General features: G+C 37.9%; 1 protein-coding gene across 1 annotated transcript; it reads right to left on the reverse strand.

Moving 5' to 3' along the window:
* Positions 1 to 16234: 16234 nt before the first annotated feature.
* LOC307131152 (mRNA decay activator protein ZFP36L1) lies at positions 16235 to 18423 on the reverse strand. Its single transcript, XM_079824639.1, has 2 exons — positions 18323 to 18423; positions 16235 to 17441 (listed from the first exon to the last, which is right to left on the reverse strand). Exons 1-2 carry the CDS (start codon positions 18374 to 18376, stop codon positions 16299 to 16301), a joined length of 1197 nt encoding a protein of 398 aa, XP_079680765.1. The 5' UTR covers positions 18377 to 18423; the 3' UTR covers positions 16235 to 16298.
* Between the last annotated feature and the right edge of the window lie 4494 nt (positions 18424 to 22917).

The raw sequence follows: 22917 nt of genomic DNA on the forward strand, positions 1-22917 counted from the left end.
TTTCAGCATGAGACATGAAACCAGTCTCAGCATATGGCCAGATGGTCAGACTTCAAACAAGTAATTACAATCTTGTTTATGTTGAGTCTAAAATAAGTTCCCTCTAGGGTATTCTGAAATACTGCACATGACATTGCAAGTGTAGGGTGGTGAACAATTCCTCTTTATGGCCACTGAGGCTGGGTATTTGAACAGGTGTGTGAATTTTGAGAGGGAAGTATGAATGTGAGTGGAGTTTGAAAGAGGCACTTTCCGCAGGCGCTCTTCCTCGTCGCACAAAGAGGCGGTTTTTGCAGTCAAGGGCAAATTCTTTCCCACTGCTTCGAAAATGATCCGTCGTGGAAATTACCTGCTGCCATCAGATGATAGAAAAGGAATGATGAGAATAAGTATTATTAGATGTAGAACAGATTGTTTCAAAGGGGAAATTTTGCTCACTTAAGCAGCCCGAGCTCTTCCAGGAAAAAGACAGTGACTGCTTTCTCTGAGGGATCTACATTGCAAACTAAGCTTGCGGAGAGTCTCCATTATTTCAGCATTTTAAAAGGCATGTTTAAACCAGTGCAAATTATTCACCATCTGCTCTGTCAACAGCAGAGCTAAGCAATAGCAAACACTCAACAACATGAGAACGGTTGAAGTTGTCATGCTTCTTACTTTATTGAATATTTCTCAGGGTAGGTTTAACATTCCCTAATAGATGGAAACTCCCACTAAACAGACTATTGTCTGCTTTTCAGCTAAATCTGAACAGTAAAACAAATGTATTTTGTTGGTCAAGATTTTACACTCACACGCACGAAAAAAGCTATGCATATGCAAAATAATAATAATAATAATAATTAGGGTGTTCGGAATGGTTGTTAGTGCATTGCTATGTGATTGCTTCATGGTCGAAGAAAAAAGAGTTGTTAGTATTTTGCTATGTGTTGCTATGGTGATCTGAGTGGCTGTGTGTGCATTGCTATGCAGTCAGGGTGGTTGTTAATGTGCTGCTATGCAGTCGCTAAGGGGTTCTGAGAGATTTTTAGGCATTGCTATGTAGTTGCTATGGTCTTCTGGCTGCTAAATGGTTACTTACTGGCCGAAGTAAAAATAGTTGTTGGTGTATTGCTGTGTGTTGCTAAGATTATCTGAGTGATCGTTAGTGTGTTGCTATGCAGTTGCTAAGGGGTTCTAATTGGTTTTTAGGCATTGCTATGCGGTAGCTAGGGTGTTCTGGCTAGCTGCTAAATGGTTACTTACTGGTAGAAGTAAAAAGAGTTGTTAGTGTATTTCTGTGTGTTGCTAAGATGATCTGAGCGATTGTTAGTGTGTTGCTATGCAGTTTTTAAGGGGTTCTAATTGTTTTTTGGCGTTGCTATGCGGTAGCTAGGGTGTTCTGGCTAGCTGCTAAATGGTTACTTACTGGCAGAAGTAAAAAAAGAGTTGTTAGTGTATTGCTGTGTGTTGCTAAGGGGATCTGAGCGCTTGGTAGTGTGTTGCTATGCAGTTGCTAAGGGGTTCTAATTGGTTTTTAGGCATTGCTATGCGGTAGGTAGGGTGTTCTGGTTAGCTGTTAGATGGTTACTTACTGGCCGAAGTAAAAAGATTTGTTAGTGTATTGCTGTGTGTAGCTAAGGTGATCTGAGCGGTTGGTAGTGTGTTGCTATGCAGTTGCTAAGGGGTTCTAATTGTTTTTTAGGCATTGCTATGTGGTAGCTAGGGTGTTCTGGCTAGCTGCTAAATGGTTACTTACTGGCAGAAGTAAAAAAGAGTTGTTAGTGTATTGCTGTGTGTTGCTAAGGTGATCTGAGCGGTTGGTAGTGTGTTGCTATGCAGTTGCTAAGGGTTTCTAATTTGGTTTTTAGGCATTGCTATGCGGTAGCTAGGGTGTTCTGGCTAGCTGCTAGATGGTTACTTACTGGCAGAAGTAAAAAGATTTGTTAGTGTATTGCTGTGTGTTGCTAAGATGATCTGAGTGATTGTTAGTCTGTTGCTATGCAGTTGTTAAGGGGTTCTAATTGTTGTTTAGGCATTGCTTTGTGGTAGCTAGGGTGTTCTGGGTAGCTGCTAGATGGTTACTTACTGGCCGAAGTAAAAAGATTTGTTAGTGTATTGCTGTGTTGCTAAGGCGATCTGAGTGGTTGTCAGTGTGTTGCTATGCAGTTGCTAAGGGGTTCTAAGTGTTTTTTAGTGTGTTGCTATGCGGATGCTAATGTGTCCTGGGTAGCTGCTAGATGGTTAATTTCTGGCCAGAGTAATAAAAAAAAGTTTTGCTTGTGTGTTGCTGTGGCACTCTGAGTAGTTTTTGCATTGCTATGCGGTTGCTAGGGTGTTCTGGGTATTTGTTAGATGGTTACTTTCTGGACAAATAGAAAAAGTTTTCTTTGTGTGTTGCTATGTGTTTCTATGGCAATCTGAGTGGTTTTTAGTGTGTTGCTATGCGGTTGCTAGGGTGTCATGGGTAGCTGTTAGATGGTTACTTACTGGCAGAAGTTTTAAAAAAAAAGTTGTTAGTGTGTTGCTAAGGCGATCTGAGTGGTTGTTAGCGCATTGCTATGCGGTTGCTAATGTGTTGTAAGTGTTTTTTACTATTTTGCTATGCGGTTGCTAAGGTGATCTGAGTGGCTCTGAGTGTGTTGTTATGCAGTTTCTAGGATATTGAGGGGGGTTGTTAGTTTGTTGCTATGCAGTCACTAAGGGGTTCTAAGTGGTTTTTAGTGTGTTGCTATGCGGTTGCTAGGGTGTTTTGGGTAGTGGCTAGATGGTTACTTTCTGGCCAAAGTAAAAAAGGGTTGTTCGTGTGTTGCTATGTGTTGATATGGCAATCTGTGTGGATTTTAGTGTGTTGCTATGCGTTTTATAGACGGTTACTTACTGGCTCAAGTAAGAAAGGGTCTTTTGACCATGGCTGTTCTTACGTTGTTCTGCGGTTGGTAAATTATTCGGGGTGGTTGTTGGTGCATTGCTGTGCAGTTGCTAAGACAGTCGTAGTGGTTGTTAGTGTGTTGCTATCCGGTTGCTAGGATGCCCAGCATGGTTGCTAGTGCATTGCTATGCAGTTGCTAAGGTGATCTGAGTGGCTGTTTGTACATTGCTATGTGGTTGCTAAGATATTCAGGGAGGTTGTTAGTACGTTGCCATGCAGTTGCTAATATAGTCGTAGTGGTTGTTAGTGTGTTGCTATGCGGTTGCTAGAATGTTCTGAATGGTTGTTAGTGCATTGCTATGTAGTTGGAGGTTTTTTTGGTGTGTGTTTCCCAACTATGGTTGCAAGTTCCATTGAATTCTGTTGGCTTTGGGAAACACACCCATGGACAGTTGCTAGATGGTTTACCAATTTAAGTATGAAGCAAGAGCCCACTCATTATTTGTTTTCTCTCTTTTGTGTAATGCCACGTTCCAGGCAACCCGTAACCCGTGTTTTTCCAACCTTCTACCCGTGAAAGTGCACTGGAATGGCAGTCAAACCTGTGACGTTCCCACCCAGCCCGCGAAACAACAACGGCAGCCCCTACGGATGCAGTGTTTATGAAAGTTGTACACGAATAATGTAAAATAAAAGGTATAACAGCTTTCTCTTGCCTTATGCGCCGTTTTTCTCCTCCGTTTCCCTCAATTAAGCAAGGAGTAAGCACCTTTGGTGCATAGAAATGATTGTAAATGAGCATAAGCCCTGTACGGTCCGCCATGCTTTGTTTACATCTAGCTTCCACAATTCCTTGCACTCAGGCAGTTTGGCGTGACTTTGCCTGGAACACTACAAAGTCGTGAGTCGTGGTTCGAAGTCGTAACTTACAGGCTCAAAAACCTGCCTGGAACGCAGCATTATTATCCACCAGTTTAAAAAAAAAGGAACATTTTGAAAACCCCTAGCCCTAAATATAGGCAACAGGAATAATGATGCTTGCCTAAGAAAACCCCATTAATAATAATAATAATAAAAGGGAAAATGGAAAGACAAGAGCAAAAGAGGCTGTTTGAAGAACTTGTTACAGAGAAGAAGAAAAAAATTATTCCAGTGGAAATATAGGGGTAAAAGGCCATTTCTTAAACACTTCTAAAACATTCATCCAGTCGAGCCTTCGCCGCTTTTCAAACAAAAGCACCTCTGATTTAAACCACCTGACACGGTTCCATTCTGGTGCTCAGCGGTGGAGCGAATGTAACCGCTTCAGCAACAGCTGCGTGACTCTGCTTACCTTTTTTCCACCTCAGAAGTGCAAAGCTATTCCATTCTAGAGGTTACAACAGTATTTGGCAATCAGAGAGGAAATGTCTGAGGAAACAGGGTAAAAAAAAAATCTTTACAGAACCATAACAGGGTCTCAAAGGAAACTTTCAGACATATTTTGTTGTGGTGTTGCATAGACTCAATCGAGCACAGGAAGTTTGCCTGTCGATGGGGGTGTATACAGCACAATCCTGAGATAATACAATTCTAGGGAATTTCAGATCCTTTGCTGAATCAGCACAGGTTATTGGCAAACTCATTCCATCAAAACTGGCCTAGACAAGACTGACATTATCTGTCGAATTAGGTTACACCTTCAAAAAGTTCTCATGAGAAAAATAGTCATAGTAAGATCAGCATTGTGGTATCATTGTTCTGAATTGGTGTCCAAGAGTGCTTTCCCTTGCCGCAATGTGTCTTTATGTCAGTATGTACGTCTGCATTCACATCAGGTGTGAGGTCACACTACACTTCCTTTACTCTGTTTACTCTCGCTTTGTTTACACAGACAGCCCCCTAGTCAAAACTTAGCGTTCATTGCTAGGCAGCATGCTAGCGCTTGCACAATTTCTCAGAACCAGGTCATTTCAGTGAGTTTTATTTTTTTACTTCTCAAGCGAAGCTCTCGTAACCCTGATTATGTGTAATGTTTGAGGAAGGCTTGCGCAAATCCTACGGGAGATTTCCATGAAATAAATAAATAAATAATAATACCAATAAATATTTTTCTCTCATGGTCACTATATGTTCATTTCATGTCTAAAAGGTAACGGCTGAATAAGCAGATATGTGGAAATATATATTTTATTTTACTTAATTTGTTAATAATAATAATAATAATAATACATGTAATTTGTAAGCGCTTTTCTAAGTACTCAAAGACACTTTACAGAAAATTGTAAAACAGATGTAACAACATAGAAAATTGTAAAGCAAGATTAAATTAAACATTAAAAGCAATGTAATGTTAATGTAATTACATTTTATTTTATTTACATATATTTTAAATATATGAATATAAACAGTATGAAAATATATTCAATTGGCTGCATTCTTATGTACATTTAATGTAATAATTTAATTGTATTTATAGATTGATTAATAAAATAATTTCATATAAATAGTTATACACACATTAATTCATTTATAAATACTTTATTTATTTATTGTACTAATGTCATTAGTATCATAGTAATTTATATTGGTGCTGTCAAATCTCGCATTAAACAAACGTTTGTAAATATATAATATATATGTGTGTATGTATATTATTATATATATATATATATATATATGTATGTATATTATTATATATATATGACTGCAAAAGAAAACGAGATTTCATTTAATTAGTTGACGTAATATACATAATTAAATTCTAAAATTAAGTCTATTAATATAAACAGAATATATATATATATATATATATATATATATATATATATATATATATATATATATATATATATATATATATATATATATATATATATATATATATATATATATATAAATTGATGGTATTAATGTGCTATCTATTGGGAATTTATATATAATATATATCAGGAATATTTATGTGGGACAGTGCAAACCCACTCGCACACCTGTACATATACTATTTTTTGTTATATTATTGAATTTGTTCTAAAAAATATATATATATAGTCACTTGACTGCATTCGTCATGTGAAACATCAAATTTAAAATTTATTTATTTATTTATTGCACTAATGTAATGTGTATTGGGAACATATCCAAATATTATTATTATTATTATTATTATTATTATAATAAGTGTATATTACATATATCATATATTTGGAATATTAAAGTCATAGTACAAAAGACATTTAGTATAAAACAGTTACGACTTATAAAAACACTTTTTATGACTATCAAACTTGCATCATTTTAACAGTCATTTTTACGTGAGGGAGTTTTCTAAGCGGCAAGCACACATTTGGGAAAACATGTTTTCACACAGTGGATCGGGAACAAAATTTTGCAATTTTCGAGTCGGTTTTCGAAGCCTAGGGCACTGGGACAAATCCACACATGCAGTGAAATGTGATTGTAAGCCTGGGTTGCTTTAAAAACATGCAGGGGTTTGGAGACCTGTCCTCTGGCGGCCGCTCTCGCTCTCCTAAAGCGCTTTCGTCAGCATGAGGGCTGTTGCTTCTGAAACACATGTGGGATGTGGAGCTGTGACAGGATCACAAAGAGTGCCATTCAGCCCAGAGAGCCTCTGAACACAGCAGCAGTCTCCCTTTGCTCTCCTCCCTTTTGCTGCCTCCATCTGTGGCCTTATTTCCTCTCCCTTCACTGCACCTCACACAAAACACATAAAACCTCAAAGATTACAGAACCAGACTTTGTTTCTCAGGAGGAAAAGGCATCAAGGTCCAAATGTTTTGTTGAATTCCTCCCCCAACCCCCCCTGTTATGGTCCAGGACACTTTCCATGAATTTGGTGCACAGTGATGTTCCATGATTTTTAACGCATTAAAGGGAAATATTCTGAGTTTTTTTTTTGTAAGAGCAATTAAATATGTTAGATTACAGACTATTATATAACATAAAATTACCTAACGTGAAAAGTGATTTTGGCCTGTGCCACATTAGAGGTATTGACCTTCTCAACTGTACACTGAAAAAAATGATTATGGCCCGATTAAATTAAGCATAATTAATTTGTGCTTGTTTAAATAATTTAAATTTAGTTTTTTTATTTTAATTTTAAAAAAAATTAATTGGTTTTATGGGAATTGCATGTGTTTTTGTTTTTGTAAATTCAACGAATCATTTTTTTCAGTGTATCCAGCAATTAAAAGACTAATGTAGTCATTTTAACTATTTGTTAATTTATTAATTCCTTCATTCATTCATTTGGAATTGTGTATTTACCAAGCGGCAACCTCCCGCATTTTCTCTTGAAGCCAGTACGGAAGTGACTTAAACTGCAATTCATCGACTGGCCACTAGGGACAGGCTCCAGAAGGGAGCAGAATCTCATTGAGCCCCATGTTAAAATGCCCAACTTTACAGCAGATTAAAATATGTTTACAGCCTAGTACAAATTGTGGTTTTGGTCTATATGGCTAATTTTGCCCTTCATGACAACTGTGAGGGGGTGAATTTTTTTTATAACTAATTCGTTTACATTATATAAAGCCTTAAAGTTCTGCATAATTAAGGGCGTGGCCACTTTGAGTGACAGGTGGATAGCCATTTATCTGCTGTCTGTTAGTCATCGCGTCACTTCAGCTCCGCCCACGTCCCGCCTCTTTGCCCATTTTCTGTTATCTGGGAGTGACGCGCGGTGACACGCTGCCAAGATGGCAACGGCCTGCTCGTCCCTATTTTACGCTTCAAAACTGCTCTTCAGAATCCTATGGGTGACGTCACGGACACTACATCCATATTTGTTTTACTGTCTATGGTATTTACCTGGAAATTTAATGCAATAAAAAGGTCACACCAATCAGTCTGAAACTTTGTTAATTTTGCAGAGATTTAGCTTGAATCGGAAATACAACAGCTCATATAATATTTAGTTTGTCAACAATTAATTGTAACATTATAGCCATTTTAACATTTGTTTATTTATTATATTATTATTGTTGTTGTTGTTGTTTTAATTTAATTTAAAGCTGCAGTCAGTAACTTTTTGCGCTCTAGCGGTTAATAAACAGAACTGCCTGCGTCTTGTGGAAGAACATTGCACCCATTGCTACTTCTCTCTGTTTATGTCTATAGCCCCGTTTCCACCTAAATTACCCGGAACAATTTGTCCCAGGAACTTTTTTCCCAGGAACTCTTTTTCTCCCTCAGACCTGCTGCTGTCTGCGTTTCCATAGCGGTCTAAAGTATAGTTTAGTCCCGTGACGTAGAACTGTGCCCAAATTTCCAGAGCACACCGGATTTCGCCCTCCGCTAATATACTTAATAAAGCCTGAACCTCGTCGTCGGTCCATCAGTCGTATTTTTTAAACTCCATTGTTGATTCGAATAGCAAACAAATCTTACTGCACACACCGCAACAGACTTTTAGGTTGAAATAAAATGCTGCATGAGCTCAACCAATCAGCATGTTCAGCGCCCAAGTCCCACCCCCGAAAGTTCCTGAACTTTGAAAAAGCACTACCTCGCAAGCAGGGCCATTTTGAGGGGGAAATCTTTACCCGGAACATTATTTAGACCCCGGTTCCTGCGAGCACCACCCCAAAGTCCCTAGTTCCTGGGGGAAGTTCCCGCGGACGAAACGCGGCTTATGACGAGTCACGTAGGGCCTGTGCACCTCCGCAGCGGTTCCTTCCAGACCGGTCTGAGATAGTCCCAATATAAACACTTATTATACAGTGTACAAGACAAAAACAGGGTTTGGAAAATGGATTCATGTTGTACATTCTCATTATATAAATTTTGTGTTTCTTGAACACAAAAAAAGTTATGGACAGTCGCTTTAAATTGTGCATTTAACTTGAATATTTATTGCTATAAACAGATAAATAAATAAATAAACTTTTACTACACATTCTGTAACAGGGTCAAGCTACCAATTGTTTTTGAAAGAGCAAGGTAAGTTATGTGGCCCTTTTCCTACACCTATCACAGTAAAAGCATAGTTAGTGTTGTGATTACTGTGCTTACAACCACTGTTGAACTACACTGGTATAGTTCCTACTGAGAATGTGTTGTAAAACAACAAAATTCGCTCTGAAGGTTTGCTAACAGGGTACAACAGCTCATACGATATTATTTTGGCCTCCTGAGAATGTTGACCAGCATTTTCTGAAGGCTAAGCACTTCCTTTGACTGACCATTTGCTGAAAAAGATTTTCACATCCTATTTTGTGTTCATTTTTCCTTGCATTTTCTTTCAAGTGTTTGAATGCAGTGGATTTTTGACGGTGTGATTAGCGATATCTGTGATTATCTGTGTGTTTGTGCAGAGGGAGAGAGGATGTTCAAAACTGACCTCCAAAGAACCTTGGAAACATCATTTGGAAACATCCTGTTCAGTCAGAGTTACCCAATCGGCTTTGTTCCTCTGAGAGGCATAGGGTATTTTTTTCTTTCTTTTTTTTAATTCACCAGTGTTTTGTAAGTCCTCGAACATGTTCTTAAATTGTTGTCTTTTAAAGTAGCATGATGAAAAATGCCTTTCCCCAGGCTCTCAAACAACGGCAGCTGAAATAAGTGGTGAGTTTCCAAAAACATCCTAAAGTGAAAAGTGTACACCCCCCTTGTTATTTAAAAACAACACCCTAATAAAACAATAGGAATATCCAAACTTTTTATGGGAAAGAGTAGTTCTGTTATGTGAATGATCCGTTCTGAAATCTGAAATCATGTGATTACCACATTCTATACACATTATAAACACTGCAATATATATATGTAATATAATACAGCTACTCCTCTGATCTTCTATAATCTTCTATCCTTTGGAACAAAGACCTGACGACTTGATTTAAAAGCCTCCTGAGCTCTGAAGAGAGAGAGTGTGTGTATGTATGTATGTGTGTGTGTGTGTGTGTGTGTGTGTGTGTGTGTGTGTGTGTGTGTGTGTGTGTGTGTGTGTGTGTGTGTGTGTGTGTGTGTGTGTGTGTGTGTGTGTGTGTGTGTGTGTGTGTGTGTGTGTGTGTGTGTGTGTGTGTGTGTGTGTGTGTGTGTGTGTGTGTGTGTGTGTGTGTGTGTGTGTGTGTGTGTGTGTGTGTGTGTGTGTGTGTGTGTGTGTGTGTGTGTGTGTGTGTGTGTGTGTGTGTGTGTGTGTGTGTGTGTGTGTGTGTGTGTGTGTGTGTGTGTGTGTGTGTGTGTGTGTGTGTGTGTGTGTGTGTGTGTGTGTCCTAGGCCACATGCACTTCCTCTTTTATGAGGTACTGGTACTGCTTAGAGTAGGAAATGAAGCAAGCAGCAAAGGGAAGTGAAACTGACCAATTGTGACATTAATGAAAACTTAAGATGTTTTTTTTCTCTCTTTTGCTGTCGTAAGGTCCCGCACTCGGTCTAAATTTGTATGCTGTTGCTGTTCAGATCTTCCTGGGGGAATTTATAAACATTATAAAACATCTAGTAAAAATATATTCAAAGGATATCAGTTCTCTTTTTGAATCTTAAGACATCTACCGCCCATCTAAAAGGCCTCATGGGTTATCAGATGACGACATAAACGACTATTGTCCAACTGACTATATTTTTGCGGCTATCTTTTTTAAATCTACAATACTAATTACTTTTCTTTTAATGTGAACTTTTATATTTAATATGTTTGCTACTTCAGCTGACTGGCGGCTTCCGGGGAAGGTGAACGTGATTTCACCAAAGTACAACATGTTCCTGGTCTGGATCAACATCTTTGTTGATCCTGGAACGACATTCCAATCAAAGTTTACAGTTTATGTCAAGTTTAGGCTTACAACCAGGGTTAGGTGCTTCTACATCAGTGTTATTCACCTCTGACTTTAGGAATAAGTTACGGGTAAGGGGTAGAGGTTAGAACTACATTTTCTGACAGGAATGTTGTTCCAGGATCCACAAAATATGTCTTACTTGTCAAAATCATGGTTGAAACAGGCGGTACTGTTTCAGCCATAGAAGATGAAATATAATAGACTACAGTATATGATGGAACACTTTGTTACAAGCTATTTATGACACTATGAGCACTTTCACAATAGAGAATTCCAATGTTTGTATGCCACATATATGTGGTGCTTTTATATGACTCTACTGACCTCTGGTGGTTAATCGGTTGTACAAACAGTGCCCTGCACTAATAACCCTTAGTAAATAAGTGTGAAAACAAATTTGCGTTGTTTATTATTTTGATCTTTCATTCAAAAAAATCTAAATAATCTTTGAAAGTGGGGGGGGGTAAATGTTTTTCTCCAAAGCATGTTGGCCACAATTATTGGCACCCCTAGAAGTTCTAAAATATCTCTGAAGTATATTCCCATTCATATTTATGTTTTTATTTTTAACACACCAGGGTGGGGAGCATGACATTGTCCAGCCAAGACTTCCTGTTCCTTTATACAGGAGTATAAATATGAGGAAACACAAAGGCCAAATTCCCTTAATCATCCATAGTTAAGCTTCACAAAAAAGGACAATAATTAAGAAGTTACAAACAACTAAACTTTTCTAAATCTGCCTAGAAGAGGATGTGTGTCTATATTGTCTTAATGCACGCTGAGGAGGAGAGTTTGAGTGGACAAAGACTCTTCAAGGATCACAGCTGGAGAATCTCAGAGATTAGTTGAGTCTTGGGGTCAGAAACCCTAAAGAAATATCCCAAACAGCACCTACATCACCACAAGTTGTTTGGGAAGGTTTCAAGAAAAAGCCAATAACAAACTCCAGCATATTCAGTTGTCAGACATGACTGGAACTTCAAAAGTGACCTGGTTCTATGGTCAGAATAAACAAAACAAAAAAAAAACAGATGGATTTGGTGCAGGGATAAAAAAAAAAAAAAAGTACCCCATGCCCACGGTTAAATATACTGCTGGATCTTTAATGTGATGGGACTATTTTTTTGCTGGAGGTCCTGGACATCTTGTTCAGATACATGGTATCATGGATTCTAGCAAATACCAACAGATAAAAAAATCAAAACATGATGGCTTCTGCTCGAAATCAAATAATGGTTGAATCTTCCATCAGGACAATGATCCAAAACAAACACACAAATGTGTCACTGAGCACAAAATGAAGCTTCGGTCATGGCCGTCCCAGTCCCCTGACCTGAACCCTATAGAAAATGAGTGGGGTGAACCAAAGAGAAGAAACACCAACATGCAGCTGGGAATCTGAAGGATCTGAGAGATTCTGTATGAAGAAATGGTCTCGGATCTCTTGTGTTCTCCAAAACTCATCAGACATTATAGAAGAAGACTCAGAGCTGTTATCTTGGGAAAAAGACGTTGCAATAATCGGGTGCCAATAATTGTGGCCAACATTTATTTCATAATGTGAGTTTCCCCCCACTTTCAATTGTTTTACTCGAATGAAAGGTTAGAATTTTGTGAATTTTTTTAATGAAAAATCAAAAGTGTAAACAGTGCAGATTTATTTTCACAGTATTCTTTGCTTATATTTACCAAATATGCCAATATTCGTGGAGGGCACTGTATCTGGAAAGTGCAATTATTTAAAGTTTTAAAAGGTTCAACTATGTATTCTATATGTTGTAATAACATGTCACCTTTACACTGGTAAAAAAGATTGATGCATGGTGATGAAGCAGTCGCTAATTTTTTTTTCATTAAGGAAATATTAAATTGACCTAAATTGACAATAAAGACATTTATAATGTTGTAAAAGATTTCTATTTTAAATGAATGCTGTTGAACTTTCATCAAAGAATTTAAAAAAAAAAAGCACAAAACCTGTTTTCAGCATTGATTGAATGTTGAAAAAAAAAAACATTCCTGGCCACCAAATCAGCTAATTAAAAATTACTACAAATTACATTTATTTTATTTAAAACATATTTATAAAAAATAAAAATAAAACATTTTCAATTTAAATTATAATATTTTCACAACATTACTGTCTTTACTGTATTTTTGATGGTGAGAATAAGAGACTTCTTTCAAAAACTTGTATACATATCTAACGATATGTGTATATTGTATATATAGTTTCATTTAGTGCACAAAGTAGACAGCGCTTTGTTGCTATCTTATTCAAAATGTATTAAAAGCGATTTTTCACTTCATCAGACTGCAAACACAGGAAAATGTATCATCAACTATTTTGGCAACTATAAAACTACAACATGTAAAACATTTGCCCCAACCTTTTGGTTCTCTCTTTTAATAGTTGAATCTTGTTTAATGTATCCCAGTGTGGTTTTTAGAGTTTAGTGGTTTTGTGTCTTCTAATTTAACCAACTTAAAGGGATAGTAAAATTCTGTCAACATTTACTCACCCTCAAGTTGTTCCAAACCTGTATGAGTTTCTTCAGTAGAACACAAAAGAAGATATTTTAAAGAATGTTGGTAACCAGACATAACGGTAGCCATTAAATTGCATAGTATTTTTTCCTACTATGGAAGTCAATGGCTACCATCAACTGCCTGGTTACCATCAAAATATCTTCTTTTGTGTTCAACAGAAGAAACTCATACAGGTTTGGAACAACTTGAGCAACTTGATAATTTTCATGTTTGGATGAACTATCCATTTAAAGGCCAAAAATGGCCTGTTAATAATGTTAATAAAACAATAACAAAAAGTTTTTTGAAGTAGTTATTAAACATACTAAATATGCAATTAGGCTATTTGCTTAAAACCTTTTAGTCACAGATATCATCCGAACATAAAACCATATCAGTCAAACGATTCCTTTGCATGAGAATGTTTCTTTCCTGCCTCATTGTCTTACAGTAGCCAGGTTGAGTTCCCCACCCCCAGCTCCCAGCGCACTCCTTTCCGCTCACGGATTCCATTCTACACAAGAGCCTGGAGAGCATATGTTTGACCCACAGTCCCAGTGAATGTGGCCATCTGCTCGGGATTCCATATGATCCGGGCCCTGTGTGAGAATGCGCCTGGCTTTGTAAAAACTCACTAGGCGATGTGGGAGAATCTTCCCCACACACAATAGAGAACAGTAAGACAGTTTTAACCCTTTCCCTGGTTCGCCTCTCTCAAAGGACGCCTCCCCGAACCATTGTCCTCCCTGACAAGTGAATAGTGAACAGAATCAGTTTCTTGTTACTTAACTGTCAAAAGCTTTCGTGGGATTCAGTTTCAACTCTTCATAACACCATTAGGGCCTTCACGCTGAAGCTAAATGGACAAAGTGGGAGAAATGAAGAAAAACATGTAACTTCAGGGTAAAGTAACAGGTTATTCCGGGGGGAGGGGCAACTTTAAAGCGAACACTTTAAACAATGATAAATACTGTTTTGCGGCAAATAACTCAATATTCGTCACCACAAACCACTTAACACATGAGGGATAGTCAAATGGGGGGTAAACCAGATAAAACAAAGGGCTTCTCATTTCCATACTAGATGGGATCTGCTCACACCTCCCCCAACCGCAAGCCACAATAAATGAAGATTGAACAAACTCACAGCCCTGATAAGGAGATACTAGCCTGCAGTCAAAGCGCAATTTAGCAAATCAAGTCCTAACTCACATCCACGGATGACCTACCATTGCTAAATCCGAACATGCTAATTGTTGCGCAACAAAAGAGAAGTTCACCCAAAAAATTTTTTTTAAATTGAGTCATTTGGTCACCCTCATGTCGTTCCAAATCTGTACACAAAGATATGTTGAAGAATGTTGGTAACCAGACAGTTTACAGTAGTCATTGGCTTCCATAGTAGGACAAATATATATAATGGAAGTCAATGGCTACCGCAAACTGTCTGGTTACCAACATTATACAAAATATCTTCTTTGTGTACAGTTTTGAAGCAAAATGAGGGTGAATAATAGATTACATTTTCATTGGAGAAAAAACTGATAAAAGTCCCTGTAAAGTTTAGTTTTTGTAGGCATTCATCGTTGGGTGATTTTCACCAAAAAGACAAATCAGTTCAAAATTATGTCATTCAAAACCTGTAGATCTTGGAACACAAGAGATAAGCTTAAAGGAATAGTTCACCCAAAAATGAAAATTGTAATTTACTCACCCTCAAGTTGTTCCAAACCTGTATGAGTTTCTTTGTTCTGCTGAACACAAGATATTTAGAAGAATGTTTATAACCAAGCAGATAGAGCAACTATTGACTACCATAGTAGGAAAAAAATACTGTTAGTCAAAAGTTGCTCTATCTGCTTTGTTACAAACATTCTTCACTATATCTTGTGTGTTCAGCAGAACAACGAAACTCATACAGGTTTGAAACAACTTGAGGGTGAGTAAATGCCAGATTTTTCATTTGGGTGAACTATCCCTTTAAGAAAGGTCTGTTTGGACCTAAAAAAAAAAAAAAAAAAAGTTCTTCAAATTCTCATGCGAAAATCATACCGGTTTGGAATGACAGTCTTGGTTTACAAACCCTTATATTTGCATGAACGATCCACTGAAGAAGTTGGTGAAAAGAAAAACCTCAAGAGTCGATGTTCATCAACAGGGTTTATTTTCAGTACAAAATAATAGGGGCAGCAGGGAGAAGAAATCAATATATTAAACTTAATACAAACGTCATCAAAACATGTTTTCTATAAATACAATAAAATAAATATAAAAAAGGAAATTAAGTTACTTGAAACTCTCCATCGTGTAACACAAAGCCAGCAGGTGCATTACAGACAATCAGATGCAAAAAAGGGACCAATCAGAACCAGCTATATAAAGAAGAAGAAGAAAAAAAAAAAAAAAAAAAAAAAAAAAGCCACTAAAGGCTCATACTGTAATAAATGGATTTGCCTAAACTCACAATATCAACTACACAACCAAAAACTATGACACAGGCAACTCATTCCAAGTAAAGCTCCAACTGTGCACTTCCAGAGGCCCGAGGATGGATCCTCGGAAACTTAAGGCAGGTAGGTCTGGGAACGAACCAAATGCCAATCTCAAAAATAGGAGCCGGAAGAACTCAAAACGATATTGCAGACTAACATCAATTAATAAAGTCAAATATAACTTTCAAGAAACAGTTGCTTTATGATAGTACACAAACTGTGGAGAAACACAAAAAAAAAATAAAAATTTGGCCTCTAGTAAGAAAGTACAATGAATCTCTCAAATATTGAAAATGACCTTACAGACCTGGTCATAACCTCTCTTTGGCTATTTCGGTACAATAATATCGTAAATAGCTGATTGCTAAATGCATCTTAAAGTTAACAGCTTCATATGTTACTTGACATCTTGATGCCAGAACGTTGCAGGTTGTAGAGTTAAATCTTTTCCCCACTTGTCTCTTTAGTCATCAAAAATAAAACATGGCGAATCACTCTACTTAAAAGCACATGAAACCCCACTTAAAGAACCATTTCAACATTCAGTACGTTTCACTCGGAGCTTAACTAAAATGTCAAGTATCAGCCATATAATACATTAGGTATACCACAGTATACAGTTCAGTCCCTGTGAGGGGGTGACAGTCTACAGGAAGAAGCTTGTGCTAGAGTTGCTGTGTTCGGTGTAGACGGCGTCATCCGGAACTGAAAGCTGGCTGAAGATGGGGAGTCTGCGCCCGCCGGCTTCCGGTCCGAAGGAGGATTCGGACCCGCTCATACTGCTGGATGAACTGCAGCTGCCACCCTCGTGGTCTGAGAGAGAGGTGTGGGACAGGCTTCGGAGGCCTAGAGAAGCGCCACCGGTAGGACTCTGTCGAAGGCAGCCGTCGGGCTGGGAGGAAGCGAGCTGGGTGGGCGACAATGTGGGCGTCAGTCCCAAGTGCGAGTACCCAGAGTCGGGAGAGGGAAGAAACTGAGGGTGCAACTCTCGAGCCTGGTCCAGGAGGGTGTTGGGGTCTATATCAGGGAAGGCCAAGGAGAGAAGGTCAGAGATGGCGGCCGACGGCGTCGAAACGGAAGGGGCGCGCAGGAATGAGGAAGGCGCTAGAGGGGCTTCCAGAGGTTGGGGAGTTGTGGGAAACCCAGCGAAGCTGAAGCTCTGCTTGAGTAGTGGAGGCCGATGGACAGTCGGGTTGGAGGTCTGGGCTCTGGCTTGTGCGTTGTCGTCTTCGGCGTTGTGAACGAAATGGCAGCGGATGCCGTAGGGGCAGAAGCCGATTGAGTGGAAAGTGCGGCAGGGTTCGGTCTTATATTTTGGGTGACGGCTGAGGTCTCGAATCTCTTCAGGGCCGTGCGCGAACTGACACTTGCCGCCGTATTTGCACACGCCCCTTTCGGCAAACGTGCGGCACAACTCGGTCTTGTAGCGTGATGAGGTGGCCGAGATCGAGGATGTGGAGTTGGAGAGGGAAACGGCACTTGACGTGACTGACGATTGCTTTAAATGGCTGGGTTCGGCGGAAGACCAACCGAGACTTCCAGTGTTGCCCTCCACCATGCTAACCGAGCGCTCCGCCCAGAAGGGCATCTTGCCCCACTTTGACTGAGATGATACTTTCGGGGTGCCCCAGAAGCTTGTGTTCATGGTTCCACTCTCGATGCTGTCAATAGAAAGTCCCGAGCCGGTGGAGGAAAGTGTGCAGGGACTGTCAGGCTTCCTATATCCCACAGCAGCTGCCTGTGCGGAGGTCTTCATCTGTGGCTCTCGAAGATCAAGATTTAAAAGGTGCTGCAAGGAGAAGAACAAGAGGGTTACACATCTTTAAGCAGATGATAAAAGTCTGGCAGTTTCATTTAAAACATCCGAGTATTTTTACTGCACATGCATGGGGAGTGATAAGGAGTCGGATTCGTTTTCGTAACTTCAAAAGAACCGGTTCAAAAACGATTCATAGCATCACAGTAGTTTCTAACACTTCATACATGCACACGCATTTTGTCTTAAATGTTTTTATTATTATTATTATTATTATTATTATTACTTCATCCGCGTCAATTTAGATGTTGCAACTAATATTCATCAACAGGTTCTACTGAGTCGACTCAATAGAACGATTCGCATGCACATCGGAGACTCGCGAGGTTTCAATGAATGCAGCATGAAGACTGAAAGCCTGAAATTTCAAGTCTGAAAGCATAGTTTGCCTCCTATTCACACATATAGGTTAAGAATCAGATAAACGCGAACCAATGAACACTTTTCAGCGGCAAGTTTTTCTTCCCCGTCAACTTCGGCCAATCACGTTGTTTACGTTTAAAAATCAAACGAATTTAAATATTTGCGCACTAACTCCCAACAATTCGACAAGCATTTGGCGCTTTCATCTCGTCACGTTCAAGCTTCATACATGCAAAAGCAGCACATGACTATAATGTCTGATTGTAATATAAAAGGCGCTCGTGGCCCACGTTCCCTGGTTGGAGAAGTTGCTAGCGTTCTCATTTAATTGAGTCGATCAGTTATCTCGAACCTTTCTGAAAACTTTTGCATTAGGCTTTACACGTTTCCTGCAAAATGCATGGAAAACAAACATGATTCGAGCCCGTTTAGCTGCGTGATGTCCCAAAACCATCCCACTGTCGTTGTTAATTCATAAACGCGAGATCTACCTTGCACAGGACATCATCCAGGTCAATAAATTGATTGAGCGCGTAGGATGGCATAGTCCTGACGAAGACTTTATTTGACGATTCCTCCGTGATCCCACGCAACTCCCTCGTAGTTTTCATGAACTTCACGCTTCGGGCTCAGCACGTGTTTTTAAGTCTGCTGTACGGCGACCACACCTCCGCGTTTTCTTCGCTCCGCCCACTACACACCGAAGCGCGCGGACGAGTTGTTTGTTTTTGTTTATACCCTATTAGGAACACACAACGCTTGTTTTCTGTAGTTTATACATTTTAATAGTGAATTGCATCATCAGATTCTAATGGCATCATACTTATATAGTAGCTGTTGTTAGTAGTAATAAGTAAACCAGCCATTTGGGGCATATTGTCACAAAAAACTCTCCTTGTGTAGACCCACCCTGATATATATTTTGATAAAACCATATTTCAATTTATAATAATAAAAAAAAAAAAAAATGCTGTCGAAAAAAGCATCTAATGCTCACAAAGGCTGCATTCATTTGATCAAAAATAAAGTAAACATTAATATTATGAAATATGATGATTTAAAATAGCCAAAGTGTTTTCTATTTAGGCCTATATTTTAAATTATTCCTGTGATGAGAATATTTGAAGGATCATATATATATATATATATATATATATATATATATATATATATATATATATATATATATATATATATATATATATATATATATATATATATATATATATATATATATATATATATATATATATATATATATATATATATATATATATATATATATTTGAAAAAAGTCTCTTACTAGCTGATTTGGTGCTCAAGAAATGTATGTATATATATATAATAGTATATTAGTATATATATTATATTAGTATATTAGTGCTGGGGAAAATTAATCACATCCAAAATAAAAGTTTGTGTTTACATAATATATGTGTGTACTGTGTTTAATTATTATGTATTTATAAATACACACACATCCATGTAACTATATTTGAGACAAATATGTTATATTTTTATTAAAAATATATATTTATATATAAAATAATTATATATATACAGTATACATGCAAATATTTCTTAAATATATACATGCATGTTTTTTTAATTTTTTAATTTTAAATCTGTAGCACCTTGAGATTTTGTTTAATGTAAAGTGCGTTACAAATAAAATGTATTATTATTATTATCATTATTATTATTTATATATACATAATAATTATACACAGTACACACACATATATTATGTAAACACAAACTTTTATTTTGGATGTGATTCATCACGATTAATCTTTCCGCAGCACTATATATATATATATATATATATATATATATATATATATATATATATATATATATATATATATATATATATATTAATTTTTTTTTATTCTTGAGCATTAAATAAGCATGTATCATCATGTAAGTATCAGCATGTAAGAGACTTCTTATAGGCCTATATATATATATATATATCACATGCTGATTTGTTGCTCAAGAATGAATACTTTTTTTCCCCTTGAGCACCAAAATAGCATGTAACAGACTTCTTTTTTAAAAGCATTACAAAATCTTAATTATTCCAAACCTTTGACCGACAGTTCATATATACATATACTATTCACTTTATTTTAACTATGCATTGAGTCTCACACTATTTTACAGCTATACCCAATTAGTTTAAGAAAACAATGTTTGAGGCTATTGTGACTCATTTGACTGCGTTAAAACATCTGAAGGTTCGATCACGCCACCCTGTTGCTGTCAGAACTGGAGACGACGTCCCTCTGAGGTGCTTTGATACAACCTAGAGAAGGTGTTGAAAGTGTCGCCTACTGGTGAAGAGGTTGACATTAAAGTCATTTTATATCCCTTTTCCTGGTGACCACAGACATTCTGATCTGATCCCACTGTGAGAGGAGACGTGACTGGCTCGGTGGGCAATGAAGACATATACGTTTTTACAAACTATTCTCTGTAGTTCTTGGTCTGCAAAATGTTATACTTTGATTCCAAATAGCGACTTCATTGAACAATTTGTAGTATACGAAAAACTAAATGGTGCTATATAGCACTAAAAGTGGTTATTTGGCTCATAATCATAGGGGAACCTCTTTAAGTGCTGTATAGCACCAAATCTTGGTGCTTCAGTGGTTCTTCAGCGGTTCTTTAAATGACTGATGTGCATTGACAATATAGCACCGCTATCATATACAGAACCTGTGAAGATATGGTGCTATATAGCACCAAAAGTGGTTCCCCTATGATTATGAGCCAAGAACCACTTTTAGTGCCATATAGCACCTTTTTTTTTATAGAGTAGGACATGCATACGGAAATCTGTTTTTTGGGTTCATCAATGGTTACCACTTCGCAAAATGACCATCAGTTCTATTTAAAAGAAGTGCATAGAAAGTTAAACTTCATTGGCATTGGTGGTTCCATGAAGAACCTTAAGAAGACCAAAAAAAGTGCATCCATTCATTATAAAAGTGCTCTACACGGCTCTGGGGGGTTAATAAAGGCCTTCTGAAGTGAATCGATGGGTTTGTGTAAGAAAAATATCCATATTTAACATTATAAAGTAAAATATCTAGCTTCCGGAGGACTGCCCTCCGCATTCAGCTTACAAAGAAAGTGTAACGCCTCTCGCAGTTCAAAATGCTTACGCTACGTCTGACGCCATCGACGCGCCAGTTAAATACATATTTTACTGTAAATTCGCTTCAGAAGGCCTTTGTTAAACCCATCAGAGCCACGTGGTGTACTTTTATAATGGATGGATGCACTTTTTTGGGCTTCAAATTGTGGGCATTATAATGCTTGGATTAGCCAGGACATTTTTTAATATAACTCCGATTGTATTCGTCTGAAAGAAGAATATCATATACACCTATGGCTTGATGGTGAGTAAATCCTGGGGTAATTTTCATTTTTGGGTGAACTGCCTTTAAGCAGCGCTGTTTTCAACAATAATGATAACAAGAAATATTTATCGAGCACCAAATCAGCATATTAGAATGATTTGTGAACAATACCCTCTCTAGATTGTGAGGTGGCTTGTTAGTGACTGTAATTTTACTCTCTCAACAGAGTCGCACTAATAAGATTTCCCCTTTTGTTAATGAAAAGCAGAAAAGACCAAAACGGGCCGGGAGGAGGTTCCAACAAATCAATATGTCATCATATGAAGGGCTTGTTGAGACACAAGGGCTCTTGTGAACTAGCTGACTTAAGTCTAATTTCCATCCATGCAGCTGTAACTTAACCTCACGACTGAACAAAACAGTTAGTCTGTCTAATACCTATTGTTAAGGTTCGTGCAAGACTACAGCTTATAATTAGAAACATACTTTAATGAGGAGGTCAAGGAACCGGGGACCCCATTACCGTCCTAATAAGGGAAAAACAACAAGTGCTTTAGACAGACAGTGATGTAATGGGTCAGAGGGAGTTATGGAGGAATCAAGACTTGTAGGATAGGGAAAGTCAAACTTCAGAAGTTCACGCAAGTCATTAGCAAGGCACAAATGATTGGAAACGAAATACCTTGCGGCCTAGAACACTAAACCTGTTGTCTTCGGGTCATTAGAGTGTGATAAACAGACATCTGGTCAGTTTGTTTTGGGTACTTGGAAGAAGCATTAAGGGACTTCGGTGTTTGATGCAATGTTGTTGGCAGGCAGGGGAGTGAGGGCAGGGTGTGTGGTTAGGGAAGAGGCGGCTTTTGGGTGGGTGTGGGGTGTTTCCCTCCTGCTCCACTGATTGAGCAAAAGACTTTAGAACATAATGAGTAAAAAGTTCTTGGGCTAAAACCTCCCCCCACCCCCAGGGGAATGGAGGAGTGGTAAAAGGGGGAGGTGGGGCAGGGAGGGGGTGGTTGTTTAGGGAAAGGGGAGAGATGGCTGAAGACCCTCTCCGGTCTAATCCTTAATCACAACAGTGTCAGGGGGCAAAAAGGAACATCACCCAAAAAGACACCCCCCACCTTTTGCGGCGCTCATCCCAGATGACCGGAGGAAATTATTCAGCAAACCACACAGCCGTGTGCAGGAATGTGCATGAACAACCACATGCCCAGCTAACAAAAATCGAAGAATGTTTTGCTAACGTTCCCATTGAAAACGTGAATGTTCTCGGAAAGCTCTGAACATTTCAGGGAAAAAAAACATGATCAATGTATAAACATTTTTGTGCTAACGTTGTGAGAACATTATTAAAGATAACTTTGAACGAACAACCTATTAAAGTTACTAGAATAATGTTTAATCATAACTTTAAGAGAACATCGTCCAAAAATGAGTTCGAAAAAAATGAACCAGAAAAAGTTCTGAGAAAGTTCCCTGTTAGCTCCGCAAATACATTTATTTAAAGATGAATTAATATGCAATTCATCCAAACATATACTTGAATACATCTCTTCTGTGATTATGTTTTTAAGGTCTGAATGAGATATAATTTTGATCTTTTTTTTTTTCTGGGATAACGTCAAAAAAAGTAATCCAAGTGTCCTGATATCATAAAAGCCCCATTAAAAGAATAAATGAAGTAGTTTGTCATATATTTTTTTATTATTTGATATTTT

Source organism: Gobio gobio, assembly GCF_949357685.1.
Source record: "Gobio gobio genome assembly, chromosome: 8".
NCBI lineage: Eukaryota > Metazoa > Chordata > Actinopteri > Cypriniformes > Gobionidae > Gobio > Gobio gobio.